Raw genomic sequence first — 17724 nt, 5'->3', positions numbered from 1 at the left:
CATTGGAGACTTCAGAAACTGGAGATGAAGGGAAGCACAGAAGAGAAGCTTTACAGGAAAATCTTCATTCTATAATAAGCAAGTGAGGGCCATTACAAGAACCTTTGATAACTGCTACTAATGGAACTTCTGAAGTTTCAGCCACTGATGAAGAGGTAGGAGGCCAGGGAATCAGATGACAAACAAAGACAAGCATCAGGGCCATACGGTATATGCTCAAGGAAACTGGAAACTGTGAGGCCCCACAGAGGCTACAGTATTATTTTGAGACTAGTTTGTGGTTTGGAAATTGGAAGGATCCATTAAAACCATGATAACTAGGAAACCTTATTGTCCCTCAACAGCATGAGTTTGTGGATCCAAACTTGAAAATTGCTCCAACAGAACTCTCCTTCATATCTCTACTTCTTTCTGTGTGTTGCTCAGCTTTGCACATGATATAACTGTTTAATGCTAGATAACTGATTAACTATAACCAAAGTCAATTCCCAAAAGAGAGGATGGCAATAGGATCAATTTACCATCATATCCCAGAGGCAGAGCTCTCATGCCAGACTGCCTCACAGGCTTCTTGCCAACCTATAATTGTCAATAAGTCAGTTGCCCACCCTGATAAGCTCGGATGTGATCAGAGTGGAAAGGTGACTAATCAGATGGAGACTTAACAAAAAAAGAACCCCTGAAAAGGAAGCAATGGAAAGATAACGGTTTTCAGGGCTGTTCACAAATATTCTCATCCTCCTGGGAACAGAACAAGATCACACATCTAGCATCCCCACTGACCACATGACTTGCTTTGATAAAAGCAATGTGAGTGGAACTGACATATGTCACATCCAGGTGGACAATTTAGGAGCCCTTGCATGATTCATAGTGTTCCCTTTCCCTGTTTTAACCATAGTGGAAATAAATATTGAGATGGAATATACATTAGCCTGGGTCCCTGAGTGCCTGAATTAAAGCAGAGACCTCCCAGCCAACTCACTTTAAACATGTAGCTTGAGCAAGAAATGAAACTTTGTTGAGCTAAAATCACTGCAACCTACACAGCACATTAAAATCAGAGACATTACTTTGCCAACAAAGGTCCATCTAGTCAAGGCTATGGTTTTTCCAGTAGTGAAAACCCAGTAGTATGGTTTTTCCAGATGTGAGAGTTGGACTATAAAGAAAGCTGAGCACTGCAGAATGATGTTTTTGAACTGTGGTGTTGGAGAAGACTTCTGAGAGTCCCTTGGACTGCAAGGAGATCCAATCAGTCCATCCTAAAGGAGATCAGTCCTGGGTGTACATTGGAAAGACTGATGTTGAAGCTGAAACTCCAATACTTTGGCCACCTGATGCAAAGAGCTGACTCATTTGAAAAGACTAATGCTGGGAAAGACTGAGGGCAGGAGAAGAAGGGGACGACAGAATGAGATGGTTGGATGGCATCACCAACTCAATGGACATGAGTTTGGGTAGACTCCAGGAGCTGGTGACGGACAGGGAGGCCTGGCGTGCTGCAGTTCATGGGGTCACAAAGAGTTGGACACCACTGAGCAACTGAAATGAACTGAACTGAAGCTTCAAGAGATTTGGAGGCTGCTTTATCACAGCATAGCCTAGCTTATGCTGACTGATAAAAAATTGAGCAGATATTCTTAAACTTGACCCAATGCATATTATAGAGTATATAAAAGCCATCCCTAAGGGACTCCCAGAAATAGATGTGAAACACTATCAAAGTGGAAAGGCTAAGAGCTCCTACAAAAGTTAGAGGTGAGAGACAGTGATAATGTTTATTACTATTGGTCTAATTCTATATTTACCACTTGAAAACATGAAATATATTTATGTCAGAAAATATATTTGAACCTTTGCCCCCCAAAAAGATCTTCTGTCTTCATTGGAGATAACATTATGAGGAGCTTGTTATTGTTCTTATCTTAAGGGATTTAAAATTAACTGTTCTAGCTCACATTCTACATGAATCTGACACATAGCAAATTATATTTTGTGGCAAATAAGATTATAGATAAGTCCCTTATGTAACAACTGTAGCATGCTTTAGCAGTTTATATCTCCTTCAGAGAGCATACAACATAGAGATGTAAATTCTTTTAATCGCAATTCTGCATAAATAGACTTTCTGCACTGCATTGCCAAACTTAGATCTTAAAAGTGATAAAGTACAGAGGCCTACAGTTGCAATCATAAAAATGTAATTGCTGAGAAAAAAATTATTTCTGATCCATTGGAGGAATTTATTACAGAAGGATGCAACTGTGTAAGTTATCATACATAGAAAATGAAACTGAATGACTGAAATATATCCCAGACTGAACATCCCTGCAAAATGACCTAGTGATTTACCAGTGCCCAAAAGAAAAAAAAATAGATTAATGATAAATCAAGTTTGGTCAGAAAGACTGGTAACTATAAAAAGAGCACAATAAAGATTTATGAATCAATGAATTTAGAAATCAGAGTGACATAATAGTATCTATGACCAATTACTCCAAAAATTAAAATGTAATTTTGACTTTGAGTTATATACAGAGATAGTAAGTAATTTCTGTGGAACCTTGAAAGCAAAGGAATATAACATGAAGATAAATAATGATGAAAGGTGAGACTTTTTTAATGGGGTTACTAAATGATAACTTTATCTGGTGGCATTATGAACTTAAAGATCATTAACTTCTTTTGGAATGTTTTCCACTATAATCAGAGACTATATTACATGCTTAAAATAAACAATGTAACAATTTCAAATTAAACACTCTTTTTAAAAAAGAATGTGATGAGATATTTAGTATGATGCCATTCTAGTAAAATATCTTTAATGGAATTTTTTATTGTATTGATAGGTAATACATGATCAGGGTGACAAGCAGGTTATTCATCAAATTCAAATTAATGACTCTGACTTTGAAATGTACTGGTTTTTTGTAAGGAGAATCCCATTATAATGAAAATCAAGAGCTTGGGCAAATAATTTTGTTGTTCAAAAATTCTCTTTTTAACATGAGACCATTCTGTGGGTGGCAAAGACAGAGACTTCAGTGAAGTTTCAGAGTCATCTAATATCAATTTCATACCAGATATTAGTGTCTTATAGACTGCCAAAGTTCATGATTAAGCTATCATCAGTGAGGCACATGTTTTAAATCATCTTTCCAGTAGGAGATATGCTAAGTAAAAATATGTACAAAGTTTATTGTTAGAGCTACTCTCCTCCCCACCATCCACCTCACAAAGAAGACAAGCAGAAAATGTTTAAATTATCAGAGGTAAGGTCAGTGTCATTTCTCACTTAAGAAACCCTAGAGTACTTCAAGGCCTTAGAAAAAGGGACAATTTGTCTTAGGGGGGTATGATGGAAGGTAAGCTTAAAGAGGAGTTTTCTCACAAATTTGGGGTTAAAAACAAAAAATTTAAATCTATACTATAGTGTAAGTTTCTCCAAACTCTGCTCTAAGAAAAGCCAATAAATAAAATCTGGGCTTACATAATAAAGTCAGAGAATCATTATGCATATTATCAAGGAATTATTCACTCTATGGAAAGATTTTATCACAGAATAACTTAAATATCTGCTTTCTCATACATTTTGATGTTTTAAAATAATTTCCTATTTGACAGATGAGCCACCATGTACTCTGAGGCAAGTCACTGAAATTCTCTAGGCTGTTTCTAGCTGTTTCCTCGTCTGTGTAATAAGAATGGTTTTAACCATGGTGCCTGCCTCACTCGGTTTTCATGACAATTGAACAAGATGATCTGCATAAAAGTACTTTCAAAACTGCATATGCATATTATTACTTTTTTGCTTTTTAAAAAGAATCTGGGGAGGAACTTTCAGAATGTTATCATTATTATTACTAAATAGATACTTTGGTACACTTTAAAACATTTTTTTAATTTAAATTTATTTATTTTAATTGGAGGCTAATTGAAGGTGGGATGATTTGGGAGAATGGCATTGAAATATGTATAATAAAACATTTTAAAAGACAATTTTGGATAACATATCATTCTATAAAAAACAAATCTTTCCATTACTTATTTTTCCTATGTTTCTTAGTACTTTTGCAGTTACTATTCATTGTAATTTCCATGTTATCAATACCTGGATTATGAGAGGCTCCAGTAGTTTCTCTACAGTGAATGTCTGGACCCGCAGATCCTGAGGATTGATACTCAGTGTGATTGGTGTTTCAGCTGACATGCTGCCTGTGCACAAAAACAAAAAGACATTTACTAATAAAGAAAAAACACTTTCTAGAGGAAAGCACTGATGAAAATCACAGCATATGTGTGATTAGTATTCAAGCACCTCCTCCTGCTATCAGCTGTAGCCCTCAGAGGACAAAGATGCCAAGTCCACCAACAGAGAAACAAGATATTCCCCAACTGTTTTCTCAGGTCATGTTTCTGGGCTTGGGTCCTCTAACAAATTAATTCATGCTGGTTTGTTCATAACTAAAATTATAACCCAGCCAAGGTGAGTTTGCATTTATCAGGAGTCTTAAGTAAAAAATGAATGGCTGAGTTGGTGAGAGATATCTTGCAGCAAACACATGCTTTGACTTCCATGAAATCTCATAACAACTAGGGCAGCCAGAGCCCACATTTTGCCTTTTGTTAGTGACCATTCAGATGAAGAATCAGGTAAGACTTTGGAAGACATGATACATCTCTCTATTTGGGGAATTATTTGAGGGTTTTGATTTGAAGAAGAAAGTTTTGGGCAATTTCCTTTCCTTTACAGAAAAGAAATAACATAAATTGGCATCGTTATTATAAAAAGAAAGGCAAATCTTCATGTTTGGGCAAGACAAAATAAGAAAAACATTGCAAACCATTCTTTCAGACCTTAATATAAATCTTAAATGTTGGTTCAGTGAGATTTTTTAATAAGAATACATATATAGCAAGTGACCATGTATAGAGTTTCATAACATACTCAAAGTAAAACATCAGCCATGAAGACTATTACCCAAATTTATAAGCCAACAAATCTATATTAACTTATTCACAGTCAATAATCACCCAGGAAGTATTTACTGAAGGTTCACAGGATAACAGTAAGAAACACATCTATCCTATGTATAACTTGGCCTATTATTAGCCTATAAACTATTATAGTCTATAGAACTGTGTGTTACTATCAATGCACAAATCTTTCCATTTAGTTGTTGCCTATTTTCTTTCAAAGTTTCTTCCAAACTTTCTTCTAAGTTTCTTATTTTCTTACAAAGTCCATTTGTAAAACCAGGGTTGGTTTGGGTTTTACTAATGAACTATGGATAGATAGATGAATAAGTGAAAGAAAGAATGACACATTTTCATGAAATCATGTTTTATCCCAGAATCAGTCCTTTCAACACTCCTCTCAATCTCAGGGATTCTAGGAAAGAGTAGTGTTCTTTTTTCTATACGTCTGCCTCCAACCCCTACGGGAAGTCAGAATCTCAGGGTAGGGTCCATGTTCACTCCAACTCCTTGCCCTGAGAGTCTACCCCATTCTCCTCCTACCTTTCTCAGATCCCACTGTTTTAGTTTCACAAAATCAGCATCTCCCTGCCCTTCAGCCTCTCACGCTCTCTCTAATCCTTCCCCTGGATCCATAAATGTTTTAGTGTATATATCCAAAGATAATCATGATCTCTTCATGTACATGTAACTGAAAAGATCAGTGCTTCGCTAAGACTACACTGTATGCCTGATACATGTGCAGAGAGAGAGATGCACAAACAAAACCACCCTGTACAAAAAAAAAAAAAAAATCTTCCTTATTGGCTCTTTTCTTGATATAATTTAATTTTTAGATAATAATAATTTGTTAAATAGAGGCAAATATTATAGAGCCTAGAAACCTTACTGCTCTCCAAATATATGCCACAGGGTTATACTCCATGACTCTCTTACTACAAAAATGGATATATAAAGTATTCTTGAGAATAATAAGAATCTGCCAAAGACTGTCTGCAGTGACTCAACAGAGAAATTTGTACATATAGTCAAAATTGTGATTTCAAATAAACTTATAATCAGACAAACTCATAATTAATATTTATAATTCTTTCATATATATTATTAAAAACAAAGATATGCTGAAAATTTCAAATGAAACAATTATGACAAATCTAATAATTTAAGAAAGCATTTAAGTACAATTACATCTCTAAATTTGAGTATACTATTAAAAATACTAACACTATACATACTAATCACTTTGTGTATAGTATCAAAACATTTTCTAGTTAACTGAGGAAACTGATTTGGAGATCAAGGCAATAATAGGCATCAGACTACAGAATTTTGCAAATGAAGTCAAAGGAAGGTCAAAATCTGATGAGTTTTTACCACCCTTTTGTAGCCATAATGCAATGTGAATCCAAAACTAAAATCCTGCTAGGGTATGGGTATTATAACCCAAGGCATTTGCATTTTATAATCTACAAAATTTTAAGAGCTAGAAAGTATCTCTGGAACAGTTCAAGGACACCTCCTACAGCATCCTTCATTACAACAATGTACTGGGAAATGAGATGCTCACTATACCATTAGATGCCAGGGATTACTTTTATAAAGTTCTTCCTCATGTTGAGTTGAAATCTGAAATTTTTTAACTCCTAACCACTAGAGATAGTTTTATAAAGTGGGAAAGGTTCAGGTTTGGAAACAAGCAGACTAGATCAAACCCCAATTTTCAAAGTTTAAGGAAGGAAAATAAATCTCTTGACAGCAGTAATAGATGTCTCCAGGAATAGTCTGTAAGGCAGAACAAAGTATCATGTGGATGCTTCCTTTCTCCCCAAGTTGCCTTTGTCCATATGCCTAAATTTTCTTTACTCCACTTTATTCCTTGATTTAAATTGAGCTTACAGCAATTTAAAACTCATTCCGTTTAACAAGTATTTCACTTTTAAGTGAACTTAACTCTGAGAGGTCATGGGGGATACACATTCTATTAATGCTTCAGAAGAGTCCATGAGACCAGGGTGATGTGTCTTCCCAGAGCTCATATATACCCTTTCTGACACACTCAGTACCCCTAACTCTCTACTTAGTCCAAGTCCGCTTCCAATGCATATGCCAGCCTCTTTCTGCAACCCAAACTTCTAAGTGCAAATGACAACATGCCCATCCCCATACCTGAGAGGTAGCCAAGAGGCAGCTGTTTGCTGACGAGTATTATGGAGTTCAGACATGCAAGCTGTCCATTTGCATGTACCCAAGGCCTCCCAGGAAGCAATGGTTAGAACTGGACATGGAACAACAGACTGGTTCCAAATAGGAAAAGGAGTACGTCAAGGCTGTATATTGTCACCCTGCTTATTTAACTTATATGCAGAGTACATCATGAGAAACGCTGGACTGGAAAAAACACAGGCTGGAATCAAGACTGCCGGGACAAATATCAATAACCTCAGATATGCAGATGACACCACCTTTATGGCAGAAAGTGAAGAGGAACTAAAGAGCCTCTTGATGAAAGTGAAAGTGGAGAGTGAAAAAGTTGGCTTAAAGCTCAACATTCAGAAAACGAAGATCATGGCATTCGGTCCCATCACTTCATGGGAAATAGAGGGAGAAACAGTGGAAACAGTGTCAGACTTTATTTTGGGGGGCTCCAAAATCACTGCAGAATGGTGACTGCAGCCATGAAATTAAAAGATGCTTACTCCTTTGGAAGAAAAGTTATGACCAACCTAGATAGCATATTCCAAAGCAGAGACATTACTTTGCTGACTAAGGTCTGTCTAGTCAAGGCTATGGTTTTTCCAGTAGTCATGTATGGATATGAGAGTTGGACTGTGAAGAAAGCTGAGCGCCAAAGAATTGATGCTTTTGAACTGTGGTGTTGGAGAAGACTCTTGAGAGTCCCTTGGACTGCAAGGAGATCCAACCAGTCCATTCTGAAGGAGATCAGCCCTGGGATTTCTTTGGAAGGAATGATGCTAAAGCTGAAGCTCCAGTACTTTGGCCACCTCATGTGAAGAGTTGACTCATTGGAAAAGACTTTGATGCTGGGAGGGATTGGGGGCAGGAGGAGAAGGGGACGACTCAGGATGAGATGGCTGGATGGCATCACTGATTCGATGGACGTGAGTCTGAGTGAACTCCGGGAGTTGGTGATGGACAGGGAGGCCTGGCATGCTGCGATTCATGGGGTCGCAAAGAGTCAGACACGACTGAGTGACTGAACTGAACTGAAGGCCTCTCAAGTACAAGACAGAGCCAGAAGTGGAAAGGAAAGGAAGCTGACCATCAGGGGCATCACCTCATTCTAACAGGAAACATCAAGGAACACAAGAATTCTAAATCCAGATCTTTATCTTTCAGGTCAATTTGGAGGTATATTTCTCAAGGCAGAAAGATAAGAGGATAGAACCTATTTTAGCAACTTGTTAGCTTGATTTGTAGCTTTCACATATGTAAGTATGGTATGCAGGCCTCCATGTATATTTTCATTCTGCTCACTACAAATGTTAAGGACAGAACTACCCAAACTTTCTAGCACTCCATATCACCAAGTTCTGCCCTTTTAGTCAGATTTGCTCTTTCATTCTATCCTCAATCTTCTAAAACATGCAGTTAACACAGAGATACGATAAAAAAGCATCAGTTCTTCCACATTTAGGAAAAGACTTTCAAGCTTCTGCAACAAAATTACTTCTCTTTTCCTCTCTTTTTCCCCCTCATTCAAATGCTCTCTGTTATTACTTTTCCTTAAGTTTGTTTCCATGCAAGAGTTGTTATTCGCTGCATATATTTCTTTACTCCTTTTATTAAAATTATTTTTGTGAACATTCAGCATTACATTCATGAGAAAATAAACAATTTAAATACTCAAAAACACAACAAAATTCATAATTTATTGATATCTATGAAGATTACTTAAACTGTTTTTCCATGTACCTATGTTTATTGTTACTTATTTATTATTGACCCTTTCTCATGTGATTTTCTCTAGGTAATCATTATGCATCATCTCTATTAACATGGTTCTTTCTATGCCCTAATTATTGTTACAACATTAACACACACACACATATATGTGTGTGTGTACACATTCACATGCCTTTGATGGCTTTATCTGAAAATAGATTTCTTTCCCTCAAGTTTAAAGTGCTATGATGGTGTCAACAATTCTTCTACCAAAAGTATCTCTGGGCTTCATGAGATCCATTCGGGATCTCATTTAGTGAAATAGAAAAGGGAAATACTTTTAGTAGGTCACAATCCCCACCATCTTCGGTGGTAAAGAATCTGCCTGTAATGCAGGAGATGTGGGTTTGATCCCTGGGTCAGAAAGATCCCCTGGAGTAGGAAATGACAACCCACTCCAGTATTCTTGCCTGGGAAATCCCATGGACAGAGGAGCTTGGCAGGCTACAGTCCACGGGGTCACAAAAGAATTGGACATGACTTAGTGACTAAACAACAAAAAAAATCCCATGATCATCACAAATGTTAATATTAGCTGACACTGTACTTCCAAAATATCAGAAGAAAGGGTGAGCAACTAATTAAGGATTTCCAAGTACTGAGATAGCTTCATGAAAGAGAACATTTATTTTAATTATCATTAAAATTTTATATTTAGTATACAACAAAAGTAGGCTTCACTCTCCCCCATAGGCATCCCTTAGAAGGGTTAGCTGAATGTGGTTAGGAGTAATGTGAAGGAGTGGAACCAAATGTTAATTGACCAAAAAATCATCTAAATTACAATAAACAGGTTTAAGTAAAGAAAAGGAAAATGGGGTATGGGGGATTTACTGCATAATTTATCACAGTTGATTTTGTATCATTAAGTCTTAGCTAGAATGAAACCAAATGGAAAGGGGACAACTATAATTTTTAAAATTTCCACTGTAATGTCTACACATGGCTATTTTCCAAGTGTACCTCCATCCCCATCCCAAACCCCCATTTCCATGCTTCCAGTGCAATCATCTACTGGACTGTCTGTCCTGTAAAGAAAGAAATACACATATCTTTTACTCATTTGGTGAACAAAAGGATCTTAGGTTTGTCAGAGTCAATAAAATCAAGCAATTGTCTAATAATTGAATTTCTCTCTTTTCAGATGTTCTTCTTACATTTTGCAAATACTTTCCATGTACTTATTTAAGATCAATAATCAGTGTAAGCTCTTCTAACTTGCCTTTTGGTCAGTTATAAGACCTAAATGATTTGAGATCAGAGGCACCCTTAGACTATAGGGCACCATTCATTTATTCACTAATTCAACTTATATTTATTGTTTCTACTTTGTGCTAGTCATGGGAAAGGAGAGAGCATAAACAATAAACCTAATAACAGTAACATCGTTTAGTACCTTAGAAAAAGACATGCTAGCAAAAAAGAAAAAGTAAAATGGAGCAAGTGATAAGAGAGTTGGGAGCAAATTGCAATATTAAATAAGATAAATATTAACCTCATTGAGAAGAGTACATTTGAGCAAGGACTTCAAGAGGTTAGGAAATTAGCCAAGCAGAGGTCTGGGAGAAGAGCATTCTAGGCAGAGATAACAACTGGCGAAAAAACCTAATGACAGGAGAGTACTGTCATGTTTGCAGATGAGCAAGGAGGCCAGTGTAAGTGGGTTGGAGTGAACTACCAAAAGCATCATAAAAGAGAAGGTCAGAATGGTAATGGAGTTAGTTAAGGGGGGTCCAGAGGGGAACCACAGATCATATCAAACCACGAGACATAGTGCAGGGGTTTGAACACTAGAGAAACATAATCTGTTTTATATTTTGAAAGGATCACTCTGGTGAATAACAGGAAGTATTGAGGGCAAGAGCAAAATTAGGGACACTATTGGGAAACTTCTGTAGTGACCCCAATGAGAGAAAATAATGGCCTAAACCTGACTGGTGGCAGCAGAAATGAACAGAAGTGGTCAGATTGTAGACAATTGTGAACCAATAGGAATTCCGGACAGATTGAACATAGGATAAAAAGAACACAAGAGATCTTTAAGTTTTTTGTCTGAAGCAACTGGAAGGATGTTATTACCATTAACTGAGGTAGGGATGCTGCAGGAGGAAGAAGATGAAGAGCCCAGCTTGGGACATGAGTTGAGATACATACAAATTTAGGATGTACAATAGACATCCAAGTAAAGATGTTATTAGTAAGTAGGCAGTTAGAGATATGAAAGTAGAGTTTGGGAGAGAAGTCTGGGATCAAAATACAGATTTCAGAGTTGACAACATAAAGGCAGATGAAATGAGACAACCAAGGAGGATGTGGACCAGAAAGAGACAGGTTGGACTCAAAGGATTATTGAGAATGAATGGAAATACAGGCAGCAGTACTCAGAGGTTTCGAGAATTAAGATTTGCTTTGAGTGAACTAGTAAAATCTGAGTCTTTCAGGCAGACCAATTAGAAAAAGCCCTGTAGGTGTTAGCAGGAAGGCCCCCAGTTTGTCCAGCACAGGGAGGACTAGATTTCAGCTCCACTCAGCCCCTCAGCAGGGCAACAACGCAGCAGCCAGTGTGGGATCCATTGCAGCTTCTCCACTCCCACTGCCTACGAAAGGATTCTTAAATTCTACGTTTCATCACCATTGGATCTCAGTAATTAAGAGGACTGGCTTTCAAGCTGGTCTGGGTGAGAATCTAGGCTCTGCTCACTGGTGACTTTAGGCAAGTTAGTGAACCTCGCTAAACATCAGCTTTCTCATAAAAGGAGTATGTCAAGGCTGTATATTGTCACCCTGCTTATTTAACTTATATGCAGAGTACATCATGAGAAACGCTGGGCTGGAGGAAGCACAGGCTGAAATCAAGATTGCCAGGAGAAATATCAATAACCTCAGATATGCAGATAACACCACCCTTATGGCAGAAAGTGAAGAACTAAAGAGCCTCTTGATGAAAGTGAAAGAGGAGAGTGAAAAAGTTGGCTTGAAGCTCAACATTCAGAAAACTGAGATCATGGCATCTGGTCCCATCACTTCAGGCAAATAGATGGGGAAACAGTGGAAACAGTGTCAGACTTTATTTTGGGGGGCTCCAAAATCCCTGCAGATGGTGATTGCAGCCATGAAATTAAAAGATGCTTACTCCTTGGAAGGAAAGTTATGAACAACCTAGACAGCATATTAAAAAGCAGAGACACTATTTTATCAACAAAGGTCCATCTAGTCAAGGCTATGGTTTTTCCAGTAGTCATGTATGGATGTGAGAGTTGAACTATAAAGAAAGCTGAGAGCCAAAGAATTGATGCTTTTGAACTGTGGTATTGGAGAAGACTCCTAAGAGTCCCTTGGACAGCAAGGAGATCCAATTAGTCCATCGTAAAGGAGATAAGTCCTGGGTGTTCATTGGAAGGACTGATGTTGAAGCCGAAACTCCAAGACTTTGGCCACCTGATGCAAAGAGCTGACTCATTTGAAAAGACCCTGCTGCTGGGAAAGATTGAGGGCAGGAGAAGAAGGGGATGACAGAGGATAAGATGGTTGGATGGCATCACCGACTCAATGGACATGGGTTTGGATGGACTCCAGGAGTTGGCGATGGACAGGGAGGCCTAGTGTGCCGCCGTTCATGGGGTCACAAAGAGTCGGACATGACTGAGCGACTGAACTGAACTGAACTGAAGAGTACCTTCTTCAAAATTATCTTGAAGATTAAAATTTAAAATCCATATACAAGTCATAACTTAGCCCATGCCTCAGACACCTATTAAGAGCTCAACAAATATTAGTTGATATTATTATCCCCTTTTCAGTAGGAATGTAGAATCTACTTGTCTACATTTAGGTTAAAAATACCTCTTTCATCTATAGAGCCTGTAATTATTTATTCAAGAATATTTTTGCTCTTTGTTCCCATAATGAAAGGGCTTAACACAAAGCTTCCCTCTGGTGACTCATTTCATTGGATCTCTTGACTTCAAAATCTAAGGCATATTGCCTACATGTGCATTAATTAGAAATGCAGCATGCCTAAATACTCTAAAAAATTCCTAAGGCACAACAGCCTCATAAAGAGTCTTGAGCCCCTTGAAATCAATTCTAGAGTGAGACATAAGAGGTACGTTCCAGAGATAGGGCTACAATTGTTTTATTTTGTTCGGTTGGTTGGTTGACTTTTTTAGGATTTTTGTTTTATTTTGTTTTAAGAATAAAACAGAGCAAAGGAAATACAATAGAAGGTATACATTCCAACACTCCCAACTCTTTGTGATCCCATGGACTGCAGCCCACCAGGCTCCTCTGTCTGTGAGATTTTCCAGGCAAGAATGCTGGAGTGGGTTGCCATTTCCTTCTCCAGGTGATCTTCCTGACCCAGGGATCGAACCCAGGTCTCCTGCACTGCAGGCAGATTCTTTACTGACTGAGCTACAAGGGAAGCTCCCCAACAATGTGGTAAGGCTACAGCTATTAAATGTACCACATGTCTGGATCCCTGAGACTGAATTTTTTATTTCCTTAACTTTTAAGAATTCTAGATTTCAATATAGCAAAAAAATCACATTTTATAATAAAATGTAAATATCTTTAGCAGGTTATAATTCAAACTTTCAAAGGCTTCTTGGAAGCATTTGAAGTTCTTTCTAACAACCTTTGGATAGTAATCTTACTGGTGTTTTTTGAAAAGTAATCAAATTGAGCTCCTCCCCCCCAAAAAAAATTTGTAGTATGGATTCTTTATGAGAAAATACAAATTAAATTAAATTCAAACATTTGTTTCTTCTGTTTATAGTAACCAAAATAAAACTTGTTTCCCCACATACAACCTGAATGAGAGCTGCAAAAAAAGATTAAAAAAAAAAAAAAGCAAAAAATCCAAATGAATGACAACTAATATGAAATAAAACAAAGGAAAACATCAGGTTCTATTTATATTTAGGTCTTACATCCTTCTTATTGTGAATGGCTGGCTGGTCTAATGGCCCTCCAAAATAAAGAAAAAGGTTGTAATTCAATTTCTGATTTAACTGAGAAGTAAGACTATATATAAGAATTTTGTAAGATGACCTAATTACCCACCTCTGATACCACACATTTTAAGTTTTTTTATAAAATGACAGTTCACAGTAAAAGCTCATTCTTTTTTCACAATGGCACACATTTTCAAAATTGCAGGTAGGAAGAAAGGACAAAAATGCCCCCATGGTTATTCTGTGTAGCAATGCCTTTCAACTTAAGGACATTTCGTATAAAATTATACCAGAAGTGAGATCCTATCTCATATAAGCCCAGCTTGAAGTTTACCTGCCTGTTATTTAAAAGTCAAAGGTCTAAACTGGTCCAGTTGAAATCTAAGAAGAAGATAATCTAGTATGTGAAACCTCAGAGAAGCTTTCACTGATTCACCCACGACAAGAATAACTTCACTATAAGCATCAAGTTTAAACAACCAGGGCAGAAGTAACATGCCCTTCATATACACCTTGAAAGTGACAGTAGCTTTCGTTGCTGCAAGTCCAGTGGGCCTATGGGTCAATTCCACTCCATAATATTATAAGACAGCTCAAATGTATGGGAATTCTCCTAAGGTCTGGTATTTTTGAAAAGCAGAGAACAAAAAAGAGAATAGCAAAAAAAAGAAAAAAGCAGAATTCATATCAACCTCAATTTGAAGCCAAAAAAAGTCCCATTTCTTCATTTTCTGATTACTCACAAATAAATAATACCCTGCTTATCAAAATAGATAAAACAATGCCATTCTCCCAGATCACCCCACCCTCTCCCACAGAGTCCAAAAGACTGTTCTATACATCTGTGTCTCTTTTGCTGTCTCACATACAGAGTTATCGTTACCATCTTTCTAAATTCCATATATATGCGTTAGTATACTATATTGGTATTTTTCTTTCTGGCTTACTTCACTCTGTATAATAGGCAAAACCACAGTCTTTGAAAATACTACATTCATTTTTCCATAAATCTATTAATATATTTACAAAAACCAGTGATTTGCAACTGTTTGGAGAATTCCAGATTTCTTCTCTACTTCCAGGATTTCCATTCTTCCATACTCTCTTAAAAGAAGTTTTACAAGTCTGTGCCACTACTTGCAACAGCCAGGACATGGAAGCAACCCAAATGTTCATCAACAGAGGAATGTATTTGAAGAGTGGTACATATACAATGGAATGTCACTGGGCCATAAAAAGTAACAAAATCGTGCAGTTTGCAGAGACTTGGACGGACCTAGAGACTGTCATATAGAGTGAAGTAAGTCAGAGAAAAACAAATATCATATAATATTGCTTATACGTAGAAACTAGAAAATGATACAGGTGAACTTTTGCAAAGCAGAAATACAGACACTGACACAGAGAACGGACACATGGAAACCAAGGTGGGAAGAGGGGTGGAATAGAGTGTGAGAATGGGATCGACATATATATACTATGTATAAAATATTGGATAACTAATGATAGCCTACTGTATGGCACAGGGAACGCTGCTCTGTGGTGACCTAAATGGGAAAGAAATTTTTTTAAAGGGGGGGACATATGTATACGTATTGTTGATTCAGTTTGCTATGTAGCAGAAACTAACACATGTATAGTGGTAAAGCAATTATACTCCAATAAAAATTAATTTTAAAAAAAAGGCTGATCCAAGGTTATTCCCTCTTCAAAGGGGACTACTAGTGCACCTCTTTAGGAAAGTAGCAACTTGGAATAAAATCTGGCAAACCTCAGGTTTCTGAGGGAAGGGGATGTTTATTTCCTTTGCCTTCCTCTGACTGCGTACATGTATGCTTAATTCTGGATAGACTTGTGCTTTCTCATCCACACACTGAAGCTCCTTTCTTTCTTGACATAGGCCAGAGGCATCGATGTACAGCAAGTTTCCTTAGTCATCAACTATGACTTCCCCACCAATAGAGAAAACTACATCCACAGAATTGCTCATGGTGGATGTTTCGGCCAGACGAGTATGGCTATTAATACGATGAGAGAAGAAAACAAGAGGACTCTTTGAGACATCAAGACCTTCTACAACACCTCCACTGAGGAGACGCCCCTTAACATTGCTGACCTCACATGAGGGGGTGGGGTGTTGTGCTACCTAGCGCCAGCCAGGGATCAAACCTTGGAGGGGGCCAAGAAGCAGCAGAAATGAGGAGGGAAGGGAACCAAGGGATGGACATCTTGCCACTTTTCTTTTTTTTTTTTCTTTGACTCTTTGAACAAATGTCACTTTTTGAGGTCCAAAAAAAAAAAAAAAAAGCCTGTGCCAGAATCATCACAGCCCACCATTTTACTACTACTTTTTTAAATTTTCTCCAAGAACTCTGACTATATACCTGCTAGCCATATTTAACTGTTTCTAATCCCACATTGTATTTTTTTCTATAGTAAATAAAAGCGTTTCTCCTCTGGACTCCTTCTGACCATTCTTCCCCAGTGTCTTTTGCTAGCTCTTCCTTATCTACATGTGTGTGTGTGCGTTGTAAGTTGCTTCAGTCATGTCTGACTCTGTGTGACCCCATAGAACAAAACCCGCCAGGTTCGTCTGTCCATGGGATTCTCCAGGCAAGAATACTGGAGTAGGTAGCCATCCCCTCCTCCAGGTAATCTTCCTGACCCAGGAATCAAACCCGTGTCTTATGTCTCCTGCATTGGCAGGAGTGTCACCTGGGAAGCCCTCCTTATCTGCTAACTCCTGTTAACTACAGGTCTTCCCCCAAGTTCCACCTCTTACATCCTGTTCATTGCTCACATTACATTTTTCTTTCAGAACAATATCATCCTGGAGTTTCGATTCAACTTAGAACCTCTGATTCAACTGTCCAGACCTCTCACCTAAGCTTTAGAGCCCCTAAATCCACTACCCACTGAGCCGTCCCACAGGCACCTCAAAACAACTCCATGATCTTGTCCTCAAAGCCTGTTACCACCATCTTCAGTTCTGATCTGAATTAATTATATCATCACATAATGGGAACTTGCATCCAACCCAGTACTTTGAAGGTCATCTCCAAATATTTTCTTTCACTTTGCCTCTCTCTTCACATCAGAGTAAAAATGACATAACTTCTATTCCCCTAACTCTCCTTATATTGGCCATTTCCTCTCTATTCGCATTGGTACTTAGTTCAAACCATGGTTAGACTTACTTCGACTTTCCAATGATACCCTAACTGATCTCCCTTCTAGTTTTACCAACCTCCAATTCACCCTCCAAACTATTCCCAAAGTGATCTCTTTAATATAAAATAAGATAATGTTACACTAATCCCCTGATTAAAACTGTCAACTGTCAAATATTCTTCTTCTGAACACAATAGAGTTTAGGCTCCATTGAATGACTCAAGGCAATTTGGTCTTCCTTATCTCTCCAGCTTTTTCTTTTTCTTTGACCCACTGCCTCCCTGTACTCCATCCATACTAAAGAACTTGAAGATCTCTAAATGAAGCAAACTCTTTCATGGCCCTAAATTTCTATTCATTCTGTCCCCTTTGTCTGGAATAATCCTCCTAATATCCACTCAATAAATGCTTGCTCATCTTCCCAACTTCAGCTCAAACAATCTTCTTTACATCTTAATAAACACACACACACATAAGAGCATACACGCTCACAGAGGAAGTAAGCAATGCTTTACTCTGCACCCTATACAGATCTCTAAGAGAATCATCATCATCCTACCATCTCCTAGGATTTATTATAATATATAGTAGAATAGAGACATGTTTATGACACTTCCTCCCATCAAAACTGATGGAAGACAGGAAAACAGGAAAA

The 17724-nt window shown here is 37.7% G+C and overlaps 1 protein-coding gene and 1 non-coding gene across 2 annotated transcripts in view; one reads left to right on the top strand and one right to left on the bottom strand.

Annotated features, from left to right (window-relative positions):
- CTNNA3 (catenin alpha 3) overlaps nt 1-17724 on the bottom strand; it is a 1850481-nt gene that overhangs the window by 1793088 nt on the left and 39669 nt on the right. Inside the window, exon 2 of the mRNA XM_052639474.1 lies at nt 4115-4218. Coding sequence (XP_052495434.1) covers nt 4115-4218 — 104 coding nt within the window. The remainder of the gene's footprint in view (nt 1-4114; nt 4219-17724) is intronic.
- LOC128049142 (small nucleolar RNA SNORA67) lies at nt 15588-15730 on the top strand. The gene has a single exon (XR_008199505.1). It is a non-coding gene; the product is annotated as a small nucleolar RNA SNORA67 (small nucleolar RNA).

This window comes from Budorcas taxicolor, chromosome 5, assembly GCF_023091745.1.
Source record: "Budorcas taxicolor isolate Tak-1 chromosome 5, Takin1.1, whole genome shotgun sequence".
NCBI classification, from domain to species: domain Eukaryota; kingdom Metazoa; phylum Chordata; class Mammalia; order Artiodactyla; family Bovidae; genus Budorcas; species Budorcas taxicolor.
Note: the sequence above shows the minus strand (reverse complement) of the source record. Positions and strands in the feature narration are given on the sequence as shown.